Source organism: Phasianus colchicus, chromosome 1 (assembly GCF_987193195.1).
Source record: "Phasianus colchicus chromosome 1, bPhaCol1.hap1.1, whole genome shotgun sequence".
In the NCBI taxonomy this organism is placed as follows: domain Eukaryota; kingdom Metazoa; phylum Chordata; class Aves; order Galliformes; family Phasianidae; genus Phasianus; species Phasianus colchicus.
The window spans coordinates 69,562,862-69,588,777 of record NC_143436.1 but is presented as its reverse complement, the minus strand read 5'-3'; the positions used below and the strand labels follow the sequence as shown (position 1 = coordinate 69,588,777).

General features: G+C 42.7%; 2 protein-coding genes across 2 annotated transcripts in view; both read left to right on the top strand.

Moving 5' to 3' along the window:
* The first annotated feature begins 2,338 nt into the window (after positions 1-2,338).
* The window catches only part of TTLL12 (tubulin tyrosine ligase like 12), a 30,253-nt gene continuing 6,675 nt past the window's right edge, over positions 2,339-25,916 (top strand). Inside the window, exons 1-7 of the mRNA XM_031597212.2 lie at positions 2,339-2,567; positions 16,831-17,006; positions 19,013-19,211; positions 20,680-20,839; positions 21,488-21,621; positions 24,496-24,572; positions 25,781-25,897. Coding sequence (XP_031453072.2) covers positions 2,388-2,567; positions 16,831-17,006; positions 19,013-19,211; positions 20,680-20,839; positions 21,488-21,621; positions 24,496-24,572; positions 25,781-25,897 — 1,043 coding nt within the window. The 5' untranslated portion in view covers positions 2,339-2,387. The remainder of the gene's footprint in view (positions 2,568-16,830; positions 17,007-19,012; positions 19,212-20,679; positions 20,840-21,487; positions 21,622-24,495; positions 24,573-25,780; positions 25,898-25,916) is intronic.
* LOC116238584 (uncharacterized) lies at positions 2,889-12,275 on the top strand. The gene is made up of 2 exons (XM_031608353.2): positions 2,889-3,955; positions 9,059-12,275. Exon 2 carries the CDS (start codon positions 9,452-9,454, stop codon positions 11,393-11,395), a length of 1,944 nt encoding a protein of 647 aa, XP_031464213.2. The 5' UTR covers positions 2,889-3,955; positions 9,059-9,451; the 3' UTR covers positions 11,396-12,275.

Here is a 25,916-nt window from a genome sequence, read left to right as displayed (position 1 = left end):
GTGTACAAAGGTAAAAGCCAGTTCCGCAGTCATGACAATGTGCATTTGAGTACAAGATTCTGAAATAAGCATTGCCTGGTAAGGCAATTGCTATGACTTCCCAACAAGCTCACAAAGCATGATTTTGACACCTGGCCTGATGAATGGCACTCTGGAGCGACCCAGCGGATAAATGAAGGCATACTTAGCATAGCCTTACTTTCATCTTTGTTCAGCCACCAATCATGGCTGACTCAAAAGGGGTCTGTCCTGTACAATCCTGGAGGACTTTCCAGAGATACTTCCCTGTCAGAGCAAATTTTCTTTCTTCCTCTGTTTCATGGAGCCATATCTGAGCTCCTGCAGCTCATGAAGACAACATGGGTTGCGTCTGCTTTCTCCTGCTGCCGTTGCTGCCTAACACCCCAACAAATTTCTTTCTATCATATTGCTAGGTGAGCTCAGAGGGGTGCTCTCCCCTAAGTAGCTACAGACTAGTTTTACTACAAATGTTGCTGTGTTAAAAAAAAGAAAATACTAATAACAGAATTAAATACACACCACACTCGACAAAATATGCAGATGGACATTTATTTAGTAGCCAATCTGGCTGCTGCAGGGCAGAATTTAAATGAGGCTGTAGTGGGCAAGTCATGGGGACTGCTGTAACAAAGTGGCACCCTAGCTGCTTGGGTTGGACCCCTGCAAATAATACTGGAAGGTTGGATCCTATTACTTCAGACAGGAGTAAAATTAGTAAGGTCAATTTTTGGTTGTTTTTTTTTTTTTTTTATCTCCCTGATTCTTTGTAAACACTTATGCAAAACACCCTGTCAAATTCAACAAGCACTTTGTCTCGGTAAGGGCTGCATTGTTCGGGTGCCACAAATCAGTCCCTATTCCTAAGAAAACAATCAGAATAATATTCTGAGGTAACTTTTGCTTTACAGATATTATCAACAGGTACCTGCTTTTGTAATGAGAGGTGACAGCAGGGCTACTGCCTTGGCATCACAAGCGATCAGTGATGTGGGATAGGAATACTTGCTCCTGAAAGCCTTGTTGTGTAGCCCTGCAGCTGAGGAGGTGATGTGAAATGGGCAAGTGCTGGACTCTGATCCCTGCTGCAGGAGATAGATACACTCCTGGTGGAAAAACAGCAGAACAGGCTGAGCTGCAGGCAAATAAAACCTCATTAGATAAAGCAAGGGGATAAATACAATTTATTGTTGCTTCCACATCTCAGAATCTCACTGCTCTTAATCCCAGTGATTCTGACTGCATTTTATTATTACTTGGAGTTCACCAGCAACAGTTTTGACCTGCCTGACCTGCACAGTCACCCAAACAGCCTGGAAACACAGACAGCTGGCCAGTGGCCAGAAGTCCTGCCCAAAGTGAGGTGGAGGTGCAAACAGGCAGTGAGAAAACACCTGCCTGCACTTGGCAAAAACAAGGTTATGTAAATCTGTTGGAGCAGGATCACATTCCCCCCGGACAAGGCATGCTCAGTGCAGCTCTACTGAACAAGGAAATGAAAAGATATCCTACTTCTCTTACTGGGTCTGCTTAAGGAAAAAACAAGTCTTGTTACTTGGTATACACGATACAGGCTGCGCATGAGGGTGTGTGTATCCATAGTACACATCCTGTAGTGAGCCTATGGCACAGCAATAGCTGAGAGAAGGGTGGCTCTGGGAGCTTTTGTAGCAATGAAAATCCCTGTGAGAGCTGTGAGCAGTCCAGTCCCCGCTTTTTGTAACGCCGGGGTGAGATCTCCACCACAAACATCCTTTCTCCAAACTACAATGTTAGCAGAAATATCTACAATCATAGAGACGCGTAGCGGGAACCCAGTTAAGGCAGCTGGTTTTTGACATTCTGTTGCTCAGTCAGGCAGGTCTCCTTAGTGCTGTGACCATGTGGGAGCACAGCACATGGTGGGGTGGACAGGGGAAGATCGGCCTGTGTCTTTTATTCAGATACTCAGCCTGGGGATCGTGCTAGAGCGGCAGCGTATGGTTACAGCATGGATGCTCATCTCTTTATACCCTCAGTGTCCGACCAGGGTACCACAGCTCTTTGACAGAGATCTGCCTCACGATAACCGATTACGTGGAGAAAGGACTGCTGTGCTAGCTACTCTGTATCACACATCACTCCAGCAACATAAGACGAGCAGCGAACAATTTCTTCAACGTGACACTGATGTTCGCTCTCCACTTAAGGAGCTCAGTGAGTTAGACGCTTTCTTAACCAGCAAGTTTTACTGAAAAGCGAACGCGTTCAGCAGCACCACGCAGCAGAGCAGAAGCCCACAGCCGCGCCTCACAGCGCGCTGAGGCTCCGCCCGCCACGCGCGCGCAGCTCCCGCTCCCCGTCCCTCCCCGGGGCAGGCCCCACCCGGCATGCTCCGCTTCGCGGCGGGGCGGGCAGGGGTACGGCAGCGGTTCGTGCCAGGTTCGGCCATGTCGGGGGACGGCGATGAAGAGCTGGCGGGTTTCGTGGCTCTGCACGGGGCTGCGCTCCGCGCTTCCTGCGTCCCGGCGCGCTACTGGGAGAGCCTGTGCCGTAAGCTGCGAGGAGAGGTGAGTGCGGGATGGGGTTGGGGGGAGCGTTGTGGCCGGGGTTAAGCAGAGACGGGGCGAGGAATCCCTTTTGCCTCGTGTTTTCAGCGGCTGGCCGCCGTTCGATGAGAAAGGAAAGAGAAAACAGGTCGTGAGCGGGAGCGCTTTTGTCGGTAGGCACGTTTAGAATTGTTGAGGATGTGGCGCGGTGAGGAAAGGTACCGTGGATTTGCTGGAGTAGAGGAACCGGGAGCTGAGGCGGGAAAGGCGGGACCCGAAACCAGTCGTGTGGAAAAGTGAGAGCGCTCTGGGGAGTCTGGAGGAGTCAGCCTGGGGGGGGGTGTGGAAAGTGAAAGTGTTGTTTCTGCAGTGAACAATGGAGAAGGGCAATTGATTTAAGTAATTAAGTTGTAGCATATTCTTAGAAATAGTTAGTACGAGAAGTAAGAATAATATACACATATCGGTAACATTTTTAGAAACTTAATTACTGAATTACCTAACAAATTTGTTCTCACAGCAGATTTTGAATGTTCTAAACAATGTGTGTATAGTGTTTGGAACTAGAAAATGCATTGTAACGTTGTTCATTAGATCGGCAGAAGTGAAACACATTTAACAAACTTACAAAGAGTCAGGGCCTTTACACAAAGCAAAACTGTCACACTCTGTGGAATATCAGGATGCCATAGACAGGCTCCAGGATACTCCCTACTATTCTCCTTCCGAGCTTATCTCTGGAAGGACAGATGAATAATCAGAACAATGACTTAGTGTAAAGGGGTACAAATGTTAAAAGGGGGGTCATAAAACAATCAAGGGGCTATGTTTATGCTATAAAACAGACATCCAAAAACCGTGACCGAATGTCTGTTGAGAAAATAACTGTTAGAAGGTAATTAAACAATTAAGATATATGTTTAGGTATCAAGAGATTTATATTTACTCGGTATTTGTATAACTAGTGGAGCGTCGCGAAGAGTGTGAACCTGCAGTACTCAGCCAATGAGGAACCAGGGCAGAAAGAGATAAGCGTCGGGCGGTAGAGAATAAAAGATGTAACCTTTTTTTCTCGGGGCTCTCCTGCTTGCAGGAGGCCCGCCATTGCAATTGCGAATAAAATCTGCTTTATCAGAGATACCGTCCTAGAAAATTATTTGGATATTTCCAACAATTTGGGGGCTCGTCCGGGATCATCATCGCCCCTCGGGGGTTTCCCCCACTGCCCTGGACAGGATAGGTGCACCCCGCTGATTTCAGTGGTCCTGTCTGGGTGGTGAGGTGATTCCTGGGGACGGCCGATAAGAAACCGAGACTGTTACATACAGGACGGGCTCTGAGAAGGCCAAGGGGGTAGATAGGCACAGGCGTTGGTCATCACTACTCGATAACTTCGTGCACGGACCAAGGTAAGGGAACTTATTTCTTGCCTTGGGGAAGTGGGGTCGGGTGAGACTCTTGAGTGTGTGTGACTGAGACGCACTTTTAGTGCGAAGCGAGTGCGGAGTCCCGACCTGCGGTTCCGTTGTCCCGCGAGGGGCACGGCCAGGGACGGACGAAGCGACTGTCTTGGTGAAAGGAAGAGTCTCGATAGGGAGCTGTTGGTGTGCGGTACCCTGTGCACTTGACGAAGTGCCAGCAGCACACCCCTATTAATCTTAGAGAAAGGGGTATAGTACTCCTGAGAGATTAGGCCCAAAATCCGAGAATCAGGGTGTGGTAACCTGTGAGCCGGGAGGTTCACAGTAGCATTCTGGAGGGATGGGTAATAGGAGCTCCGGAGAGCGAGGGAAAAAGACCCCTAAAACTGTGCCTGGAAATAGCCCCTTGGGAGAAATGCTTAAGAATTGGGAAACCAACCCCAAAACTAGGGACAAGGACAAGGATAAGATGTTTAACTATTGTACCCAAATCTGGCCTAAAGAGCCTTTACAGGGAAAATCAGTATTTTGGCCAAAATATGGATCTGACGAAAATTGGGTCTGTCAGATTCTGAATACATACGTAAAAAGTAAAACCCCCTTGTCAGGGGAAGAAATAGAATATGCCGCTTGCTGGTCACGAGAGGTCAGCCTATTGCTGGCAAAGAAGGATTCGGAACAGGAGGAGGGGGAGTTGGTAAAGAGAGTTAATCGATGGGACCCCCTTGAGAATTTGCCCCCTCCATACAACCCTAATGTAGCGCAGGAAGCATCAGACACTTCCCCAAAAGAGCAAGAGAAAACTCATAGAGGAGTTTCACAGGAAGTAGGACATAACAGACTAAGAAGGGAGTTAGAACAATGTAAGAAGGATATTGAAAACTTTCCTTTCCCTGGCAATGACTGTACTAACGCTCCCATGTACCCCCTACGGGAGGTCCCGCTGGGACAGGGGCAAATAGGTTATGTAAACTCCCCACTCACTAGTGGAGAAGTCAGGATTTTTAAAAGGGAAATGAAATCTTTAATTGAGGATCCCATAGCAGTAGCAGAACAACTGGACCAATTTTTAGGTCCTAATTTGTACTCATGGGCAGAACTAATGTCCATCATGAGTACATTGTTTACGGGGGAGGAAAGGATTATGATCAGGCAAGCTGCTATGAGAACGTGGGAAAGGAATAATCCCCCCGGACGCCGTGGGCTGGTGCCTGCAGAACAAAAATATCCACTGGAAGATCCTAATTGGGACTGTAATAATGCACAACATAGGCAGAACATGCAGGACTTACGAGATATAATAATAGCTGGAATTAAGGAAGCTGTACCTAAGTCTCAGAATCTTGCTAAAGCATTTGAGGTTCAGCAGAACAGGGATGAATCCCCTAGTGATTTCTTAGAAAGGCTTAGAGATAGAATGAGAAAATACTCCGGAATGACTTCCGAGGATCCTATAGCCCTGGGCCTCCTTAAGTTAAATTTTGTAACTAAATCATGGCCAGACATACAAAAGAAACTTCAAAAGATAGAAGGGTGGAGTACAAAGCCTCTAGAGGAACTTTTACAAGAAGCGCAGAAAGTATATGTTAGAAGGGAAAATGAGGGAGAAAAACAGAAAACTAGGTTAATGGTTTCCACACTGGATCGAGCAATAAAACAAACACTGGGTAACAGGGAACGAAAGACAGAAGAAAGGTCGGGTCCTAAGAGGTGGCAAAGAGAAGAAAAATTTCGAGAATATCGATCCAGACCTCAATCAGAGAGTAGGGAAAGAAGGTGTTTCAAGTGTGAAAAGCTGGGACACATAAAGAGAAACTGCCCAGAGTGGGAGAGAGAGGAGAAGCTTCAAGCTGCCTTAAATTCAGAATAGGGGTGTCAGGGGTTCTTGAAAAATTGGTCCCACCAGGAGCCCTTGGTAAATATTAAAGTGGGACCTAAAGGGGAAGAGATTGTATTTTTAGTTGATACCGGGGCAGCTCGATCGTCCCTGGCTCATAAAGTGTCAGGACTCAAATTAACTGATGAGAGTTTAAGAATAACCGGAGTAGAAGGGAAAGGGATGATAGTACCATTATTTGAAAACACAGAGTTAAGACTAGGAGATAAAACAATAACAGGACAATTATTGTATGTACCCGATGCAGGTACTAATTTATTAGGTAGAGATCTTATGATGAAGTTGGGAATACAAATAACCACCTGCCAGGAGGGAATCACAGTGTCCATGAAAGTGTTAACAGAGACAGATGAGAAAGATATAAATCCCATAGTTTGGGCAAAAGAAGGAAACAGGGGGGGGTTGAAAATACCCCCTTTGAAAATAAAGCTGCAGGAAAAATATGAAACCATAAGACAGAAACAATATCCAATTCCTACTGAAGGGCGTATTGGCCTTAAACCTGTGATACAGGGGTTGTTGAAAGACGGACTGTTGGAACCATGTATGTCACCCTTTAATTCTCCTATACTGCCAGTAAAAAAACCTGATGGTTCCTATCGATTGGTTCAGGACTTAAGGAAAATTAATGAAATAGTACAAAAACGACACCCAGTGGTTCCCAACCCGTATACATTGATGAGTAAAATCCCAAATGAAGATAAATGGTTTAGTGTCATAGATCTAAAAGATGCTTTTTGGTCATGTCCTTTGGATCCAGATAGCAGAGATATATTTGCCTTTGAGTGGGAAGACCCTGAGAGCGGGCGAAAACAACAGTACCGCTGGACAGTCCTGCCTCAGGGGTTTGCAGAATCACCAAATTTGTTTGAGCAAGTTTTGGAACAAATATTAGAACACTTTCAGTCGCCAGAGGGAGTATCACTCCTACAATATGTAGATGATCTTTTACTATCAGGATCAGAAAAAGCAAATGTTAAAAAGGCTACAAATGATCTGCTAAATTTTCTAGGAAAACAAGGACTAAGGGTCTCAAGGAATAAACTGCAGTATGTAGAAAAGGAAGTTAAATACCTGGGACATTTAATCTCTGAAGGAAAACGTAGGATCACCCCAGAAAGAATTCAGGGAATCGTCGAACTACCCTTACCAAAAACCAAGAAGGAGTTGAGAAAATTTTTAGGGGTGGTGGGATATTGCAGACTCTGGATAGAAGCGTATGCCCAGAAAACAAAAAAACTATATCTCAAATTATTAGAAGAGGAACCTAATAACCTTAAGTGGACTGTCGAGGAAAGAGAGTTAATAGAAGAATTGAAGCAAAATTTAATTACAGCACCAGTCTTGGCTCTCCCTGCATTGAACAAACCATTCCAACTCTTTGTTAATATAGATCAAGGGGCAGCCCTAGGAGTGTTAACCCAGGAGTGGGGGGACAAACGTCAACCCGTGGCATATCTATCCAAACTACTGGACCCAGTATCTCGAGGCTGGCCAGAATGCATTCAGGCGGTAGCAGCGACTGCTATTCTAGTAGAAGAAAGTAGAAAACTGACTTTTGGGGGACAACTGATAGTCACTACCCCACATCAGGTGAAGAATATTCTGACCCAAAGAGCTGGAAGGTGGTTAACTGATTCTAGAATTTTGAAATACGAAACAATACTACTGGAGAGAAGTGATTTAATATTAAAAACAGAGTCTTGTTTGAATCCAGCTACATTCCTGTGGAAAGGGGAAGGAGAAGAAAATGTAGAACACAACTGTTTAGATTTAATTGAGTATCAGACAAAAGTAAGATCTGACCTGCAAGACACTCCTCTTGAGGAAGGGAGGCTTTTGTTTATCGATGGGTCCTCAAGGGTGGTTCAAGGAAAAAGACTCAATGGATACGCCGTAGTAGAGGGAGCAGAAGGGGGGGTGAAGGAAATGGGCCGGCTGCCTAATGACTGGTCGGCACAGACATGTGAATTATACGCTTTGAACCGAGCACTCCACCTCCTTAGAGGAGAAGAGGGAACTATATATACTGACTCAAAGTATGCATATGGAGTGGTACATACTTTTGGAAAGATTTGGGAAGAACGAGGGTTAATTAACAGTAAAGGAAAAGGGTTAGTCCATGAAGAATTAATCAGACAAGTTTTAGACAATTTACTACTACCCACTGAAATTGCAGTGGTGCATGTCAGGGGTCACCAGAAGGGCGATTCACTCGTTGCTCAGGGAAATCGGGCAGCGGATGAGGCGGCTCGCAAGGCTGCTTTACAATCAACAATTACCATGAGTTATCTTGTGCCTGAGGTACCGCCTCCCCCCCCAAAGCAAATCTTCAGTGAAAAAGAAAAGGAAACTCTTAGGAATCTGGGAGCTACAGAATCTGAAGGAAGATGGACTCTCCCAGATGGGAGAGAGGTATTGAATAAAGCAGTAATGAGGGAGATTTTAATCATCCTGCATCAAGGGAGTCATTGGGGTGTACAAGCTATGTGTGACGCTGTGCTACGGAAATACATAAGTATAGGGATATATACTCTGGCTAAACAAGTCTGTAGGGGGTGTGCAGTATGCCAAAAAGTAAATAATAAGGTTATCAGGAACAGACCTAAAGGGGGAAGAGAGCCAGGGATTCGACCATTTCAAAATATTCAGGTAGATTTTACGGAACTTCCAAATGTAGGAAAGATCAAGTACTTATTAGTGTTAGTAGACCATTTAACTGGATGGGTAGAAGCATTCCCATCAGTATCTGCCACAGCCAATACAGTGGCTAAGATAATATTGGAACACATAATCCCTAGATATGGAGTGGTCGAACATATTGATTCGGATCAAGGTAGCCACTTCACCTCACACGTATTACAGAAACTAATGCACACTTTAGGGATTAAATGGGAATTACATACCCCCTGGCACCCCTCATCATCAGGAAGAGTAGAGAGAATGAATCAGACAATAAAGAAACACCTCACCAAGCTGGTTTTAGAAACTCGATTGCCTTGGACTAAATGTTTGCCTCTAGCACTTCTCCGAATCCGTACCGCACCAAGAAAAGATGTGGGGATTTCCCCATATGAAATGTTATTCGGGTTACCATATTTAGGAGGGAAAAGCGAAATACCGCAGTTTGAAACTAAAGATATGTTTCTTAAAAATTATATACTCGGGCTGTCTACTTCACTATCATCTCTCAGGATCCGAGGACTGTTAGCACAAACGTCACCTCTGGAATTCCCGATTCATCCGTTTCAACCTGGAGACTGGGTCCTCATCCAGACCTGGAAGGAGGCAAAGCTGCAACCCGATTGGGAAGGACCTTTCCAAGTACTCCTGATAACAGAAACAGCTGTCAGAACGGCCGAGAAAGGTTGGACTCACTACACCCGAGTAAAACCCTCCACTAACCCTGAAGTGTGGGAAACTGTTACCACGGAGGATCCGCTAAAGATAACAATTAGAAAAAAATCTTAGATGGACTAATTATTTTTTTTTATTTTCTCTCTCACTATTAATATAGATAGAATAGAAGAGCATTTAGGATATATTTGTGTTTTTTAGTGGGATATGTTTTATAACGATTATAAATAATGATGTGGGAAAAGGACCAGTTAGTCGTAGTAGTTTTGATTTTAACAATAATCATCTTCAAAAATTGCCATAGTCAACTGACTGCTTGGGAAAAGGATGACCTGCAGAGGGGAGCGGGAGGATACCCTGTTAAGATGTGGGTAAATGTGACCAAAAAAGAAACGCCTCAGACAATCACATTTGATGTTTGCAATGTGGTAGCCTGTGGGGGCTTAAGTGCTCAACGGCAATTGAGTCATGAAGAGAAATACCTTTGTCCTGAATTAGGCATGAATAGGAGGTCCCCTTGTGGGGGTTGGAATAATGTATGGTGGACAACAGCATATCAGGGGTGGACATACACCCCAGGGATATCTGATACACTGCAATCACACACCTTAAAACAACGAATTAGTATGTTCAAGGGAATTGTTCAACCAGACTGCCAGGCTTTACAATGTAATCCGATAACAATAACAATCAACAAGGCTGATAGCCTTGTTAACATCACTTTTGGCCTGGGAATAAATATTCGGGGAAAAGACCCGGTAGCTAGGTTCAGGGTAGCTGTATGGGATTCATTGCCTGACCATACTCAAAAGGTCCATGATAGGGAAGAAGAAGAAAAAAGTCCTTCTAAAGGTTCCGCAAATGTGATAATTACAGAAATAAAAGATCTTAGTCAGACATTTGAAATTGAGACTGGATACAAAGATGTGAATGCCTGGGTAGAATGGGTTAAATATACTGTTCAGAGTCTCAACCATAGCAACTGCTACGCTTGTGCATCTGGACGGCCCATAGCTCAGATTGTACCTCTCCCTTTGGGATGGACTAAGGATCCCCAGGGGATGCAATGTATAATTGCCCTGTACCAGGAGAAAACCGCCTGGGGAAAAGAGGCCTGTAAGACACTGTCCCTGTTATTTCCTCCTATATCAGAGATGGATGCCCAAATCCCTCCTGCCTTCTCTAGGGCCATAGGTAACCATACAGCTTGTCTCTCCAGACAGGGTGTGAAGGCTACCAGGCTTATAGGAAATTTTGCACTGTGCAGTGAAACTCTGGATGTTACAAAGGACTTAGCAGGGAACTATTCTAGGCTGGAAGTCCCTAGGGCAGATCTCTGGTGGTACTGCGGGGGAAAGATCTTGCGATCCATTCTTCCATCTAATTGGGGAGGTACCTGTGCACTTGTTCAACTGGCTATCCCATTCACTCTGGCATTCGAGAAGAATCTATCACACATTCACAAAAGAAACAAAAGGGGTTTGGGAGCCCCATTTGATGACGACAATATATATATAGATTCAATTGGGGTGCCCAGAGGTGTCCCTGATGAATTTAAGGCTAGAAATCAAATTGCTGCAGGCTTTGAGTCTCTATTCTGGTGGGTGACAATCAATAAGAACGTAGATTGGATAAACTACATCTACTATAATCAACAAAGGTTTATAAACTACACTAAGGAGGCAATAAAGGGAATTGCTGAACAATTGGACGCTACAAGTAGGATGGCCTGGGAGAATAGGATTGCCCTGGACATGATGTTAGCCGAAAAGGGGGGTGTGTGTGTAATGTTAGGCACTCACTGCTGTACTTTCATACCAAATAACACAGCCCCGGATGGTACAATAACTAGAGCCCTACATGGGCTTACTACTTTGGCTAATGAACTAGCTGAGAACTCCGGAATAGATAGTTCGCTCACCGGATGGCTGGAATCCTGGTTTGGGAAGTGGAAAGGAATGGTTGTGTCTGTATTTACCTCTCTGATTGTAGTAGCAGGAGCCCTAGTAGCTATAGGTTGCTGTATCATCCCCTGTGTGAGAGGATTGGTACAGCGGTTAATTGAAACTGCCCTGATGAAGCAAACAGAGCCCATATCATATTTCGGTAGAATAATGATATTAGAAGAAAATGAAGACGAAGAAAGTAGAGAGGATATTGTAATTGTACCCTAGAAAAGGATTGCAGAAATCAACAGGGTAAAAGAAAAAGAGGGGGGAATTGTGGAAAGTGAAAGTGTTGTTTCTGCAGTGAACAATGGAGAAGGGCAATTGATTTAAGTAATTAAGTTGTAGCATATTCTTAGAAATAGTTAGTACGAGAAGTAAGAATAATATACACATATCGGTAACATTTTTAGAAACTTAATTACTGAATTACCTAACAAATTTGTTCTCACAGCAGATTTTGAATGTTCTAAACAATGTGTGTATAGTGTTTGGAACTAGAAAATGCATTGTAACGTTGTTCATTAGATCGGCAGAAGTGAAACACATTTAACAAACTTACAAAGAGTCAGGGCCTTTACACAAAGCAAAACTGTCACACTCTGTGGAATATCAGGATGCCATAGACAGGCTCCAGGATACTCCCTACTATTCTCCTTCCGAGCTTATCTCTGGAAGGACAGATGAATAATCAGAACAATGACTTAGTGTAAAGGGGTACAAATGTTAAAAGGGGGGTCATAAAACAATCAAGGGGCTATGTTTATGCTATAAAACAGACATCCAAAAACCGTGACCGAATGTCTGTTGAGAAAATAACTGTTAGAAGGTAATTAAACAATTAAGATATATGTTTAGGTATCAAGAGATTTATATTTACTCGGTATTTGTATAACTAGTGGAGCGTCGCGAAGAGTGTGAACCTGCAGTACTCAGCCAATGAGGAACCAGGGCAGAAAGAGATAAGCGTCGGGCGGTAGAGAATAAAAGATGTAACCTTTTTTTCTCGGGGCTCTCCTGCTTGCAGGAGGCCCGCCATTGCAATTGCGAATAAAATCTGCTTTATCAGAGATACCGTCCTAGAAAATTATTTGGATATTTCCAACAGGGGCAATAAGGGCGAGGTGAGCTCGCTGTCCTGGGGAGGAGTGAGCTCGATGAAGCCTGAGGGTGTGGGGAGAGGAGGGAGCGAGCAGGGGTTGTGTGTTAGGAGATAGGGTGAGAAGCTGCGGGGTGCTGGGTGAGGAAAAGGGGCTGTGGTTAAACAGTTGTACGAATAAACTCATCTCTGATTGCTTGAGTGCCTTTTTTTTTTTTTTTTCCTCATCCCAACTTCACAGTTGGAATGGGTGGAAGTTTCAGAAGACGTGATACCATCAGAGTGTGCTTGCAGCACGCTCAGGAGAGTTTCAATGCGTTTTTGGTTGTTTCTAATGGCTGCATGTCTGGTACTGCAAGTGAGAGGAATAGCTGTGTATTGCAGAGAGAATACATCTACGTTAACTCAAGCAAATGCTCTGTCACAGAATCATACGGGTTGGAAGGAACTTCTGGAGTACATCGAGTCCAACCCCTGCTAACAGAGGTTTCCTGCAGCAGGTCACACAAAAAACCATCCATGTGGGTTCTGAATATCTCTAGAGAAGGAGATTCCACAGCCACCCTGGGCAGCCTGTTCCAGTGCTCCATTGCCCTCACTGTAAAGAAGCTTTTCCTCACGTTCAGATGGACTACTTAGATCTCAGTTTCTGCCCATTGCCTCTTGTCCTGTTGGCTGGGCACCTTTGAAAAGAGCCTGGCCCCATCCACTTGTCTCCTACCTATTTGACATTTATAAGTACTGATAAGTTGTGAACTTCTCGATTGGAGATGGGGGGGAAGAGAATCGAATGAGGAAAACCATAGCCATGATACTTCCACAGGGGCTGGCATGGAGAAGCACATATCCTAGTGTGGCACAGTGCACACTGTTTCATTATGCTTGCTGCAGTGGCTGAGTGTACTTGTTTGTCCAGGGTGTGTGGAGAGAGAAACATAATGATTTCAGTGTGCTTAAGAGGATAAAACACGCTGCTAATGGTGCATGTCTCTGCCATTGCATCTTCTGGATTTTATCCACAAGGGCAAAAAGATTTGGAGAAGACTGGGATCTGTAGGGAAAATTACAATGAGGAGTGCGGTGGCCTGGAATGAACTCTTTAAGTAAGCAGGCCTACAGTACCTTGCTCAAAGCTTCAGCATGAAGGCAGCAGAGGAGGTAAAGGGAAAGGATGAAAATGCTCAGGGGCTTTTAAGTGAAGAGTAACTGGGGAAAATAATCTGTGAAACATGGACCACAGCGTGAGTTCTCTTGTTTCCTATTGAAGGTGGAAGGAATTTTTCATCTGTCTTAACCTGTTACAAAGATAAAAATTTTCTAGCGTAGAACTTGGAAAACTTGTATGCATTACACAGATAAAATCTCCTCTTACATCAGTACATCCAGAACCCAGCCCAGGCATCTGTTTTTCAACATGAATTTGCTTCAACATACAGCACCTTATCTGCTGTATGCAAGAGAAGTGGAGGGGTTTCACTTACCTTGAGAGCTGCTAGAGCCATTTTGCTCCTGAGAGCCTTGTGTAACCACAAATTACATTGGATTGCTCATCCCAAATGTGATGTATCTGCTAGGGCAATGTTGGAAACATCCAAATAATTTTTGCCAGGACGGTATCTCTGATAAAAGCAGATTTTATTCGCGATTGCAATGGCGGACGTCCCGCAAGCAGGAGCGCGCCTATGGACACAAGATGACAGTCTTTATACCCTGTTTTTCCCTTTATCCATCCCCCTGTCCTGTTTTCCCATTGGCTGGGTACTCCAGGTTCACAATCTTATCAGTTTACGTTTGTTGATTCATGTGTTATCTGGTGTAGCCATCCTGTTGTTTCCAAGATGTCTCGGTGCTCTTCTTGTCGTATTGATATGGTGATTGTCTCCGAAGTCTTCGTTAAACAAAGAGCACCGGGGGGGATGATGCCAGGCCTTCAGATGTCTCTTCAGGGCTTCCTCGGCATACCATGCTTTGTTCTCTGGTTTGATCTCGTGCAGGATCTTCTTGCAATGTGTGTGACAAAATATACATATATACACCTATATACAGAGCGTGCATTCCTGGGAAGGTCTGTCTAGAGGACAAGCGATGTAAACTATCAGAGTTCTTCCCCAAGTTAAGTAGAAGGACTCCCAAAAGGAACTATGACATCAGAGTTCATGAAATAAAAATATTATCCAATTCTAATGCAGAAATAACATTTGATTCCCACAGCAAGAAACCCACTTTTACTTATTTCCTTATTTTGCGTTTAGCAAAACTGGCAGGCTTCTGTGTATTGCGGTGAGTATTTTTGTGGCACTGAGAAATCATTGTTCAGAGTTCGACAAAAGCAGACCTTTAAGTGGTGTCTTCTGCTTAACTATCAGTAGGTGTACAACATGATTAGTGTTACCAGGCTTTATTTTGCAGAGCAGGGGAGGGCATGCTCACAGGCTGCCTGTGGCCTTCACAACAGTTTGCAGCATGCCTGCAAGGAATTTGCTGAAGGTGCCTGTACTTGGCAGTCCTTGCCATGGAATGTGCCCACTTTGTTTTGCACTGCCTGGCTTACTGGGTTTGTAGGGTTGGAGTTGTACTTGAATGTCAAGGAACAGAAGGTTTGCCCAAACCTAGCTTGCTTACAGCTGCTTCTCTGCAGCTGGCCAGCCTCGCACTGCCAGGCCCTCACCACGTGTTAGGCACAGGGCAGCACGTGTCAAATGGGCTCTGGTGCATCATGCTTGTGGTTTTAACTTCCTAATGGTTTCTGGTCACTTCACTGCTGCCTTTAATGATGATGCTGGGGAAAGCTCACGCTTTTTGCTGCCTGCCAGGGCTGGGCTTAGTGCTTGTGCAGCAGCCAGCTCAGGATGCTGCTCCAGCTGGGAGCCACCTGACAGAAATGAGAGTGTGCTGCTGGCAGCCACCCAAGGAAGGGCTTTTCCTGTGGCTGGAACTTGCCTCAGTGAAATCGGCTTAAAATGGCTGTGAACTGTACAGGCAGGCAAGCAGGATCTTAAAGGAAATGTTGGTGGCTCCAACAGCAAGAGGTAGCAATACTGCTTGCTGTTGAGTAACGTCCTCTTCCAGCAAAACTGGAAAACTAGAGATAAATCGGAATCGCTACCTATTTAGATGCCTGCTGAACTACGGGTGATGTTAAGTCAGTTACTTATTTCTGTATTTTTAATCTCCAGTGAGGTTGTTTGCAAAGTGATATTATTTACCCTAAGAAAAACATATATATGAAGTTAGCCAGTGTGTTCTCAGCATCACTCTACACCCCCTAGCCCAAAGCAAAACACCATCACCAATCCTCGGGAGACACTTGCAGGTATTGTCTGCTCTGGTCTATGATACAGTGCTGTGGGTTAAAATCCTGCTGTAGGTTTCCCTGCTGCCCTCCCTTCTTGCTGCTAGCTCCCCCTGGGCAACTCTGCTTTGTTTAGGTGGCCATGCTTTGCAAATGTGAAGTTGATTTTCTTGGCCTCCAGCTGGGGCTTAATGGAGATTATTGTCCTGAAGGAACAAATAAAAGCTTGTCTCTGCCTCTGGGATTTTCCAGCCAATAAGTTGTCAATGTCTAGAGGTAATGACTTGTGATAGTGATGCAATGGGCTAGGTGCACCCAAGCTTGACACGTTGAACCAGTGCCTCAGGGGGTTACGCTTCCAGGTCTGTTACCCTCTCTTCTGCTTACTAACAAGGTTAGACGGAGAAGTGTATTGTTAGGAAATCTGACTTCTCTTTAAAAATGATGTGTGAGAGGACTAATCATTTGTCAGCTCCTGTCTGGGTGACTGTAGTGTGACTGATTTAGCAGAATAACTCCCTGCAAAAGGGTTTGAAATGTCTTCTGAAACTCTATATGTACTTTCTTCTTGAAATCACATGTTTAATTTGAAATCACAGAAGTAGCATTGGTTTTCTGCAGCAGGTATACAAGCCACCATTAGGCAAGATTTGTGGCAGAAGGGAAATGTGTGGTGGCCTTCTTAATTCATTTAGATCAAACTGTTGCATCTAGAGTGGCAAAGAATGCAAGTAAACCCTTTTCAGTGGACCAGATGAGGTAAGTATAGACTTCAGCTTGCAGCAGTGTGAGGAGGCTCCAATCTCATCTGCAGGTGAGCAAACTATTCCTTGTGTAAGGAAGGAGGAGGAAAACACTCTTGCATCTCTTAACTGACTTGGAACTTGATTGGGGGTCTTATTGTACTTCATCATGGTTCTGGTACCCTTGTAACACCTTGGTTTGTTGAGCCCTGCCATAATATCAGATTGTGTTTTGCAATGATTCACTTGATCATTGATTTTGGAGTTAAACAAAAATATTGTTTTCAGCTTCTGCAATTAGTTGAATTAACGGATGATCGTCAACTGATCTGTTGATGCCAAGGAAACCATCAAAGCTTCCTGCTGATGTTAAGCAGAGAAACTTCCCAGACAGCTCTATTAAAATGTGCAAGAATGAATGCTGGACACCACTGCTGTCAGAATGCAGGCCAAAATTGTCTGTGCCTTCTCAGTGTTGCATTGTACTGCCTCAACTAACTGCTTGTACTCTGTGCACTTTCAACCTCAGGTGTTTGATGCTGGTGACTACTTTGGGATAATGCAAGTAGAAGAGGTAGATGAGGAAGAGGAAGGTGATGAAGCAATGGAAGATGAATTGAAAAAGAAACCAAATCCTGGAAATGAACCTTGTTTCAAAGTTATAGTAACAAATGAGAATGGGATTCAAGCCTCCAATCCTGATAGGTGAGTAGTGATTTCTGAACTGGTCCTGTGTCCTTGAGTGGTCTTAAACCTTACAGTGATGAGGGCAGTTTATAATAAAATTTGCTTGGTCTTATTCAAAAATGCTCCTTTGTTTTGTTTTATATGTTGTTTTTTGTCTGTCTTTCTTACCGTAAGACACAGCTGCTTGTTTCAGGAAAGATAAATAATCTCTGTGCTATGAAGCATATCTTGTAAAGAGCCCTAGGAGTGCAGGCATTTTATATTGCTTCTCCTTAAATCACGGAGGAAGATGCTTATAAATCAGTTGTGTGAAACTGAGAGAAAGAATAAAGGAGAGGTAACTTTGAATCTGCAGATCTGTGTATTTTATTTCTACAGATTTCATTTCAATGTGTTTGCCATTGAAAAAATACTGAAGTAATAATTGTCCACAAAGCTCAGGCTCAGGGGATACTGAGCTGCTGTAAGTGATGATACATGGACTGCTGAATTTCCTTCAGTTGGCTATGATATAATTCAAGTGTCATCATACGATTGCATGCTAGGCACGTGTATGTAGTCAAATACATCTCAAGTTCTGTTGGCTTTCTTTGGAATCAGCTTATCTGTCATGAATATGAGATTGGCATGATGTGGTGAATTGGAAAAAGTTGCGTAAGAAATTAATACAAATACAAAGGTATGTGTTGTAACTTATCCATTTAATATCAAACATAAATACATATCAGTGAGGTGAAGTCTGAACTCCAGTGGACCTCTAAATGTCGTTCTGTTCAGTTGTATTGATCTTATTTTGCCAGACCTTTCATATTTTTTTAGATCTTAGACTTTTTTTTGTATTTTTGTATGTGTATTTGCATAAACTTTGTCTTGATGAGTAAAAGCAACATAGAGTGTGGGTATCTGCCTTTATGTGCTTGCTCTAACCTTAGTTATTGCCTTTCTAAATCTGAGAACACAAATTGTAAAATTCAAAGCAACTCTTAGAAAGTTTTGGGCTTACTTGCAGCGTTCAGATGTGTGGTTATAGAAGCTGAATACCAACATGCTTGTTTGCTGACTGAGTTTTGAACTACATTTTTACCTTAGCATTCTCTAGAATCTTTAGGTTTAAAATTAAAGTAAGTTTATGCTGTGTGTGGAATATGATACGCAAGAATTGTTCAGGGATACTTGACATACATGACAGCTGAAATATTTTTAACTTACTGAAAAGTGAGAAGGGGAAATTAATAAGTAGAACTTACAGTTTTCTTTGACGTGATTCAGTAAAAGGATATGGCCAAAGTGTGAAGAATCCTTCTGTTTAAGTAAGTAGGCTTTTACTGTAGAAATCATGCAGCCAACACAAGGGTTAAACTTCTCAAGGAGAAATATGCCAGTTGGCTAGGATTTTGTTTTAGACTGGTACTTCTTTTAAACAGTGTGTTTTACTTCTAGGGAAGAAAAGAAAAACAGAGCCAGAGAGAAAACAATCAAAAACTTTAAAATTTTTGAACTTCTAATGATCATGCCTTTCCCCACCTAGTTCTGTACAAAACAGTATGTAGGTTTTTCTTCTTCAGGGCCAGGTTGGATGGGGCCCTGGGCGGCCTTATCTGGTGTGTGGTAGCCCTGCCCGCATTGGGGGTTGGAACTGAGCAGGCTTGAAGGTCCCTTTCAACCCAAGCTGTTCTATGAAAATCAGGTCGGTGTGGTGAAAGAAGGAAGAAAGTCCTGTGTTCCCAGATCCTAAGGAGAGCTGGGCTAACAAATTGAGTGCACTGTTCTGTTTGTGCCTCATTATCATAGAATGATTGACTATTACACAATAAACTTTCTAGAACAAAGAGAGTGCTATCCCACTGCTGGGAAGTTGTTCCTAACATGTAATGGAACATGTGTACTCAGGGAGTTAGTTTGCCACTAAGAGAGTATTTAGTTACCAAACTTTCTGCAAGAACATGTACTCGGAGAAGTAGTTGGCCCTTGTATGGAGATATCTATATACACACCATTGTAATGCTACCAAAATTCTCTTGAAGCATTTTCCTCATCGACCATGCCTGGACATACCGTATTGAACACGCCCGCCAGCAGCTGCTTCACGTGCCTGGCTTACTTCACAGAATGGCAAATCTCATGGGCATCGACTTTCACGGAGAAATCCCAGATGAGGGCAGTGTTGAGCAAGTGTTGCAGGAAATGTGGAAATACAATCAGACCTACCAGCTTTCTCAAGGGGTGAGTCTCTGAAGCTTGACTGGGCTGCTAAAAAGTTCTGGGCAGTCCCGAGTGAAGTCATTCCAGTACGTGGCTAGAAACAAATATACTTTTTCAACACAAAAATGTTTTTTTATGGGCATTGCACAATAAACTTCTATTTGGAGCAGATGCTACATAAGGCTATAATGCATGGTGACTTGCTCCCTCATTTCAGGTAAGAACTTTGAGGGTTGTTTTTTTTCTTGTTTTTCCATGCAGAGAAGAGCCTTCTGCAAAGGAAGGGCAGTAGAAAGGGGAGATCTGCTTATGTGTCAAATTTGTTTTTTTCTATTCATATTTACTTATAGTGAAGGAAAGACTCCCTCACGAATCAAATGCCTCCATAAGCATGTCTCTCAGCAGTTATGCTCACAGCTTTCCTCATCTATAGGGGTGTTTCACCTCTTGAGGATATACTTATGCTGTCAGATGACTTAGCTTTCTGGTTTCGATTTGGCATCTGATTGCCAATATAGTATAAATGTTAGCTCAACCTCAAGTGAGAACCAGCTAGTTTCAAGATGGTGTGCTTCCAGATGTAGCTTATTCCAGATCCTAGTTTTAGATAATGTGGATAAGACCACACCAAGTTTGGTCATTCAGCACGGTTCTAGCCTTCAGATGCACTCAAATGCATACACGCTACTTCTGAGGGAATGCAGCATGTTAAAAATGCTTTTGTGGCTGTCGCTTCTATGCTATGGTATTTTGTTTTGAAGATGAAAATTAATTCTTGGTGCCAAGCTCTGTGCAGAAATGGAACAGGCCTGTCTGTTTTACCAGTAGTTCGCTCTGAGTGGTGCAGTCATGACCAGCCTGCACCCTTAGCTCAAAGGGTGGAGGTAACTCCCTGGGGATGGCACCTCACCAGTGCATGTATCAGCTTGGCTCACAGTAGTGTCAGGCCTGAAGAAGTCTCTTAGATAGGGACTCACTGTGATTTACTTATTTTGCCTTTAAATAAGAGGCAGGCTTGAGCAGTACATCTCCATCTTTTTATGTTATGTTTTGGTTTCCCGTCTTTTTTTCATGAGTGACTCATGAATCATGTGAAATTATGTGCTCCCACTTGAAAAATGCTTTCCTGCAAGACAATTAATTCAACCTATAGTTGAACTTGGCTTCAGTTTCCCTTTCTGACACTGAACTGCTTTGAATAGTTTAAGTTCAATTCCTGTGTCTCCCTTTCTGCATCTATAGATGTGTGAGGAAACAGCCTTCTGTTGTGTTTACACCCGAGCTGGCTTCAGGGGAAGTGGATTTGGTAAGCGATAGCTCTATAATAAGTGGAAGGATGGGACTTTGCAATTACAAGAACAGGCTTGCCAGTTTTCACAGTCTTGGATGCATGGAGAACATTGTAAGGGGGTACTGCCAGAACCTTCTGTCTTGTAGTTCTTTTCAAGAAATTGATACATGCAGTATTTCTCACTCTCTAATTGTGCAGACTGCGGAGGAGAAAGTTCCTGTCTGGTATATTATGGATGAGTTTGGATCACGCATTCAACATTCAGATCAGCCTAGCTTTGCAACAGCACCCCTGTTTTACATGCCTCAACAAATTGCTTACACTGTTCTCTGGCCCCTGAGAGACCTGGAAACTGGTGGTAAGTTGAGTCTTCATGTTTGTTTGTTATTGCTGCTGTTTTTAATGTTCACAACGGAAGATAGGCCATATTCTTACAAAGCATTGAGCACTATACAGCACAACAGGTATTTCAAAACTAAAAGGACTGCGTATTTGTAATGCTATCATAATTCAAAGTTCTCTCTGATATTTTTAGCACCATAATTTGTGAGGTAGAGGCTCAAAACACTGACAGAGAACTTATATCTTGCATCACTGTTGTAGTGAAACTAGTGATTCAGGTACCTGAGAGTTTAAGAAATCCTCCTTAAGGAGCTGTTTCTGACTGAGACAGTCAAGTGCTCAAAGTTGGGAATACTAGATTTGGATTAACTTTGCACTTGCACCCTTGGTTGGATGCCTTGTTCTGCTCCCATCATGTAGAGCGGGGTAATAGTGTTCAGCTGCGTAATTAAACTGTCACAAGTCAGCTGGTTTTGGCCTAATTTTTGCATTGCAAGTAATACCCTTTTTAATGTAGTTCTTTAATTATATCTAATTTTGCGTTTTGGTTCTGACAGTTTAGCATTATAAACTGTCCAACCTTCATTTGTATGATGAGGCATGAGAGGGATTTCAGAGCGTAGAATTAAAGACTTCCTGAAAGGCTCTACTTGTTCTACTGCAGATGAAGTGACCCGTGATTATGCTTATGGGGAAACTGATCGCTTGATCAGGAAGTGTGTTTTGTTACCATGGCTGCCTAATGAGGTATTGGATGTCAACTGCTTTACCCCAGAGCCATCGGATGAGCATTACCAGGTAGGGTGTAACAGATGTCATATTTTATCCTTTCAGAGACGGTGTCTAAACAGCTAATCAAGAGTTCTGGTTCTGCTTTTTGTCAGGCTTAAAGATTGATTCAGAGCATAGGTACTAACTTAAAAAAAAAAAAAAAAACATAATGAAATGAGAAATATCTTGCATGTGATATAACTTACAGAATTGAAGCAACAGAAATTGTCTATAATTATAATAATACTGCAATATTGCTTAATATTTCTTCATGTAAATACAATGCAAGGTCTTTCATATAATGTACTTATCTTCCAGTTCAGTGTTTGAGACATTGTCTAACCCACTGGATCTATTACCCACTAGATCTATTAGTGTAGTACTTCTGGTCTGTCTTGAATTGCAGAAGGATTCATCTTAGTATACTGGGTTAATTACACTTTTCGGTCTGATTACTCATTTATAATGTGGTTTAGAATTGCTAAATTGTAGTGGAGACAATGTCCTTAATTTGATACCACTGTTATGAATCTTAGAGTCTCAGAATGGTTTGGGTTGGAAGGGACCTTAAAACCCATTCAGTTCCAACGTTGGGCAGTGTTACCACCCACCAGATCCAGGGCCCCATTCCAACTGCCCTGTGCCAGTGCCTCACCACCCTCTGAGTAAAGAACTTCCTCCTAATATCCAAACCTAAATCTCCCCTCTTTAAGTTTAAAACCATTCCCCTTTATTCTATCAATATCAGACCATGTAAAAAGTCAGTCCACCTCCTGTTTATAAACTCTCTTTATGTACTGGAAGGCTGCAGTGATGTCTTCCCAGGGCCTTCTCAGACTTTCTTTGTAGGAGAGGTGCTCCACCCCTCTGAGCATTATGAAGGACTCACATTTTACCTATGTTTATTCACTTTTCTCATAATTTTGCTTTAATAAAAAATATAAAAAGTTTTGTTACCTATATACATTAACTATAGTATTTATCTTATATGTGGGCCAGGACAATTCCTGTTCATTCAGTGTGGCCCAGGCAAGTCAAAAAGTTGGACCCCCTTGCTCTGTACCAACAGTCTGCTGCTTTTGATGGAGGATGGTCAGAAAATTCCAAATTCAGCTTATTATAAACTAGACAAAAATTAAGTTGATTTTGTTGAATAAATGCATATGACCCAAATAGGCTGTTCTGGAACCAATGTCATATTGGTTGGGATTTTGCGTTGTTGAAGAGAGGTAGGCATAATTTCTATTTGCAGATGAGAAACAATGCTCATATAGTTCTGATCTTACAGTTCTCTTGGCAAATGTGCCTGGATCTCAGATAAGGCAGTCTATTGCTTGGTTCAAGTTGAAGAACTGTGTGTGACAAATGGGCAAATACTACACTCCTTTCCCACCTTGTCTTGAAAACAGCTTGTTTTCCTCTGGAATATTTAGCTGTAGATGATTGAAGATATAGACTGGTGACAGATCAAAGAAAAACTTTGTATGTAGCATGGCCTTAAACTCAAGAAGGGAAATACCTATAAAGAGATGCATGTTGCTGACACTTCTGGTTGCCCTAGCTTAGCATATACAGAGCTGTGTGCACAAAAAGATCTGACTGTGTCAGATTTGTTCACACAGTAAGTCTGTGAGCCAGCAGTTTTTCAGGGTAGTGTAAATGTTTGCTATCTTTACAGCTTTTGCAGCAGGGAATGCTTTACTACTACGTACAAATAATTTGTTGTTCACTTGGCTGAGTTGTTGGTTTTGCTGTAGCTAAGGGTACTACTTTTGAGGTTCTAATTTTCCTTTAAATAGAAGCAAAGACTCACGGAATAGTTTGGGTTGGAAGGGCCCTTTTAAAGATCATCTGGTTCCAATAAATCTTAAAGATTTCAGCCCTGCTTAGAAAAGCAGAGTTGTTATGCTAATGCTGCAGATTAAATCTCACCTGGTTTTTGTTCTGCTACCTCACTGTATTCTTTAGCACAGACCACAGAGTCTGTGACTTAAATGGTAGCATGGGTAGTGACTTGGGCACTGATTGCAGAAAGCAGACTCAGAGGAGACAGTTCCTAATAACGACACTTCTAGTGAAATGTCTGACTTTAAAGAAGCGATCTCTTGGGAGAGTCAAGTAGTTGCAGTTCTGCAGCAGGTCCCTGAATTTGAGCTGCAGAATAGATGCGAATGAATCTTCTGGTACCATCCTGAGAATTGTAGCTATCTAATCAGGAATTATTTTGTATTTGTGTTGCCCAGCCTGCTTTAGAAGGCGATGTCTCTGGTTTGGTTTTGCTTACACTTTCCAGTTAGAGGTGACTGTACTTCCTGTAACACCCTTGAAGATGAGGGGTATGTCTGGCTGGCAGATGTTCTGCCCTTTGTTCCTTCTTTATCAGTGGCCTCTTAATTCTTAATTCTAACCCCCTTCCTCCTCTGCTCTTGTACTCTTTTTTTTTTTTTTTTTTTTTTTACTTCTTGCTGGGCAGTGTATGACACAACGTAAGTTTCTCAAAATGTGACTGCAGTTCACTTGAACCAGGCAGTGCAGTGGTCAGGCACACAAACTGTCACTTTTGCTGTGGGTACAAACACACCTCCACACCTGTATTTAAACACTTATGTGAAGAAAAGGAATTGCATTAAACTGTCTGTAAGGTTTGATGACTCAAACTTCAATAGACAGTGATAATGATAATAAAAAACTCGGATGAACATGTAATCATTGAATATCTTATCATTTTTTCTTCTAAAATCATGTTTTCCAATCACTTATCCTATAAACGTGACTGTGTGCACTTTAAAAGGCAGTTTGGTCCGTGCTGCTGTTCTTATTTGCTGATCATTGTGAAGTCTGACTCACGGCTGCCTGTTTACTGTGACTATTATTAACTTCTTTGTTTTGTTTGGCTTTTAGGCTATTTTAGCAGAAAACAAGGAGAAACTCCCCATAGCAATCAACCCATCAGTTTATGATAAAGACAAAGTTTTCAAGTATGTATTTGCAAACAAAATGCTTTCTTACCATGATTAAGTATGATGTGTGTGCTCCACACCAGTGTGCTGGAGTTACGTGAGGATATCAAATGCTTCAAGACTTTGTTACAGCATTATAAGGCTGTTTTACTTTCAGGTCACCACTTTGAATCCCATTTCCCTCAGCAAGGACTAAAAATTGCTCCAAAACAGTGGATATTTGTCCTGTCTTGAGATGAACTTAGTGCAACCTGTACTGGGCCTTTTGTCAGATTTGGTGCTGTACTTCCTTCAGCTGTGCAGGTGTTGAAGAAACCACATTTTGCAGAAAGAAATACTGGAAGGGCTGGATGAGGATATTAACTTCACTAAGTTTTAGCAGTGGGGAAAGAAGTAGAATTTCTTTTGATAAGAATGCCAGTGCTGTGAATTAATTTCTTCTACTCTTACTCTCCAGGGTAGATAGTACAATGAAAGTAATATGTCACACACAGAGCTATGCAGAATGTTTGTGGCAATAAACAAAGCATAACAGACACGCTTCAGATGTTGGGGATTTTTGAAAACAGTGTTTCCCCCTATGGACTGTTTCAAAAATCCATTATTCCAGAGAATTCTCTCTTGGGATTGTATCTTCTAATTGGTTGGTTGCAGAAGAGGAAAGAAAAGTTAACTGATGAGAGCAGGTCAGGAGAGGAGGAAGAGTATTGTGACACCTCAAGAAAAAAAGAAAAAATAGCAGTTGCTTAATCTGTTAAAATGCTCACTTAGTGTGCTAAGTGCTTTTCTACGTCAGTCTGACTTTGAGTCTTCATGCTGAACTCTGTGCAGATTTCATATGGATTTGTTCCTTGTTGCTGACAGGTTGATGGTTAGGGCTCTTCCACCCATACAAGCCACTTACAAGCTCTCTCTCCCTCAAGGACTCTTTCATGTATAATACTGAATTCATGTCAGTGCTCTCCCGTCAGGGACTGTCACTGTTCTCAATTGCAAGTTTTGTTAAAGTTGTTGGAGCAAAACTGTCTTTGAGATGTTTTGTTTCAAAACTCTTCATTTTTAGTCTGTTCCACAATATTTCTTTTTTCTTTTTTTGTGGGTTAAAAATGTAACACTTGTAGGGAGCCAACATTTAAAAAAACAAAACACTATTTTCTATTCAAGCAACAGCTGATCATTTTCAGAAATCAAATTGACATTTTTCTTCGTATCCCTTTTTCTTCTAGGGTGTTCACAGACATCCAGCAGGTCCTCAACAGCCTGACACATCCCCGTTTTGTGTTCACAGACAACGAGGCAGAAGCAGACATCCTCTACAACTTCTCACACTTCAAAGATTATAGGTTGCAGATCTTTCCCCTA

Bases quoted from the DNA above. Each gene is read 5' to 3' on its own strand.
- LOC116238584 (XM_031608353.2), top strand. From the start codon at position 9,452: ATGATGTGGGAAAAGGACCAGTTAGTCGTAGTAGTTTTGATTTTAACA.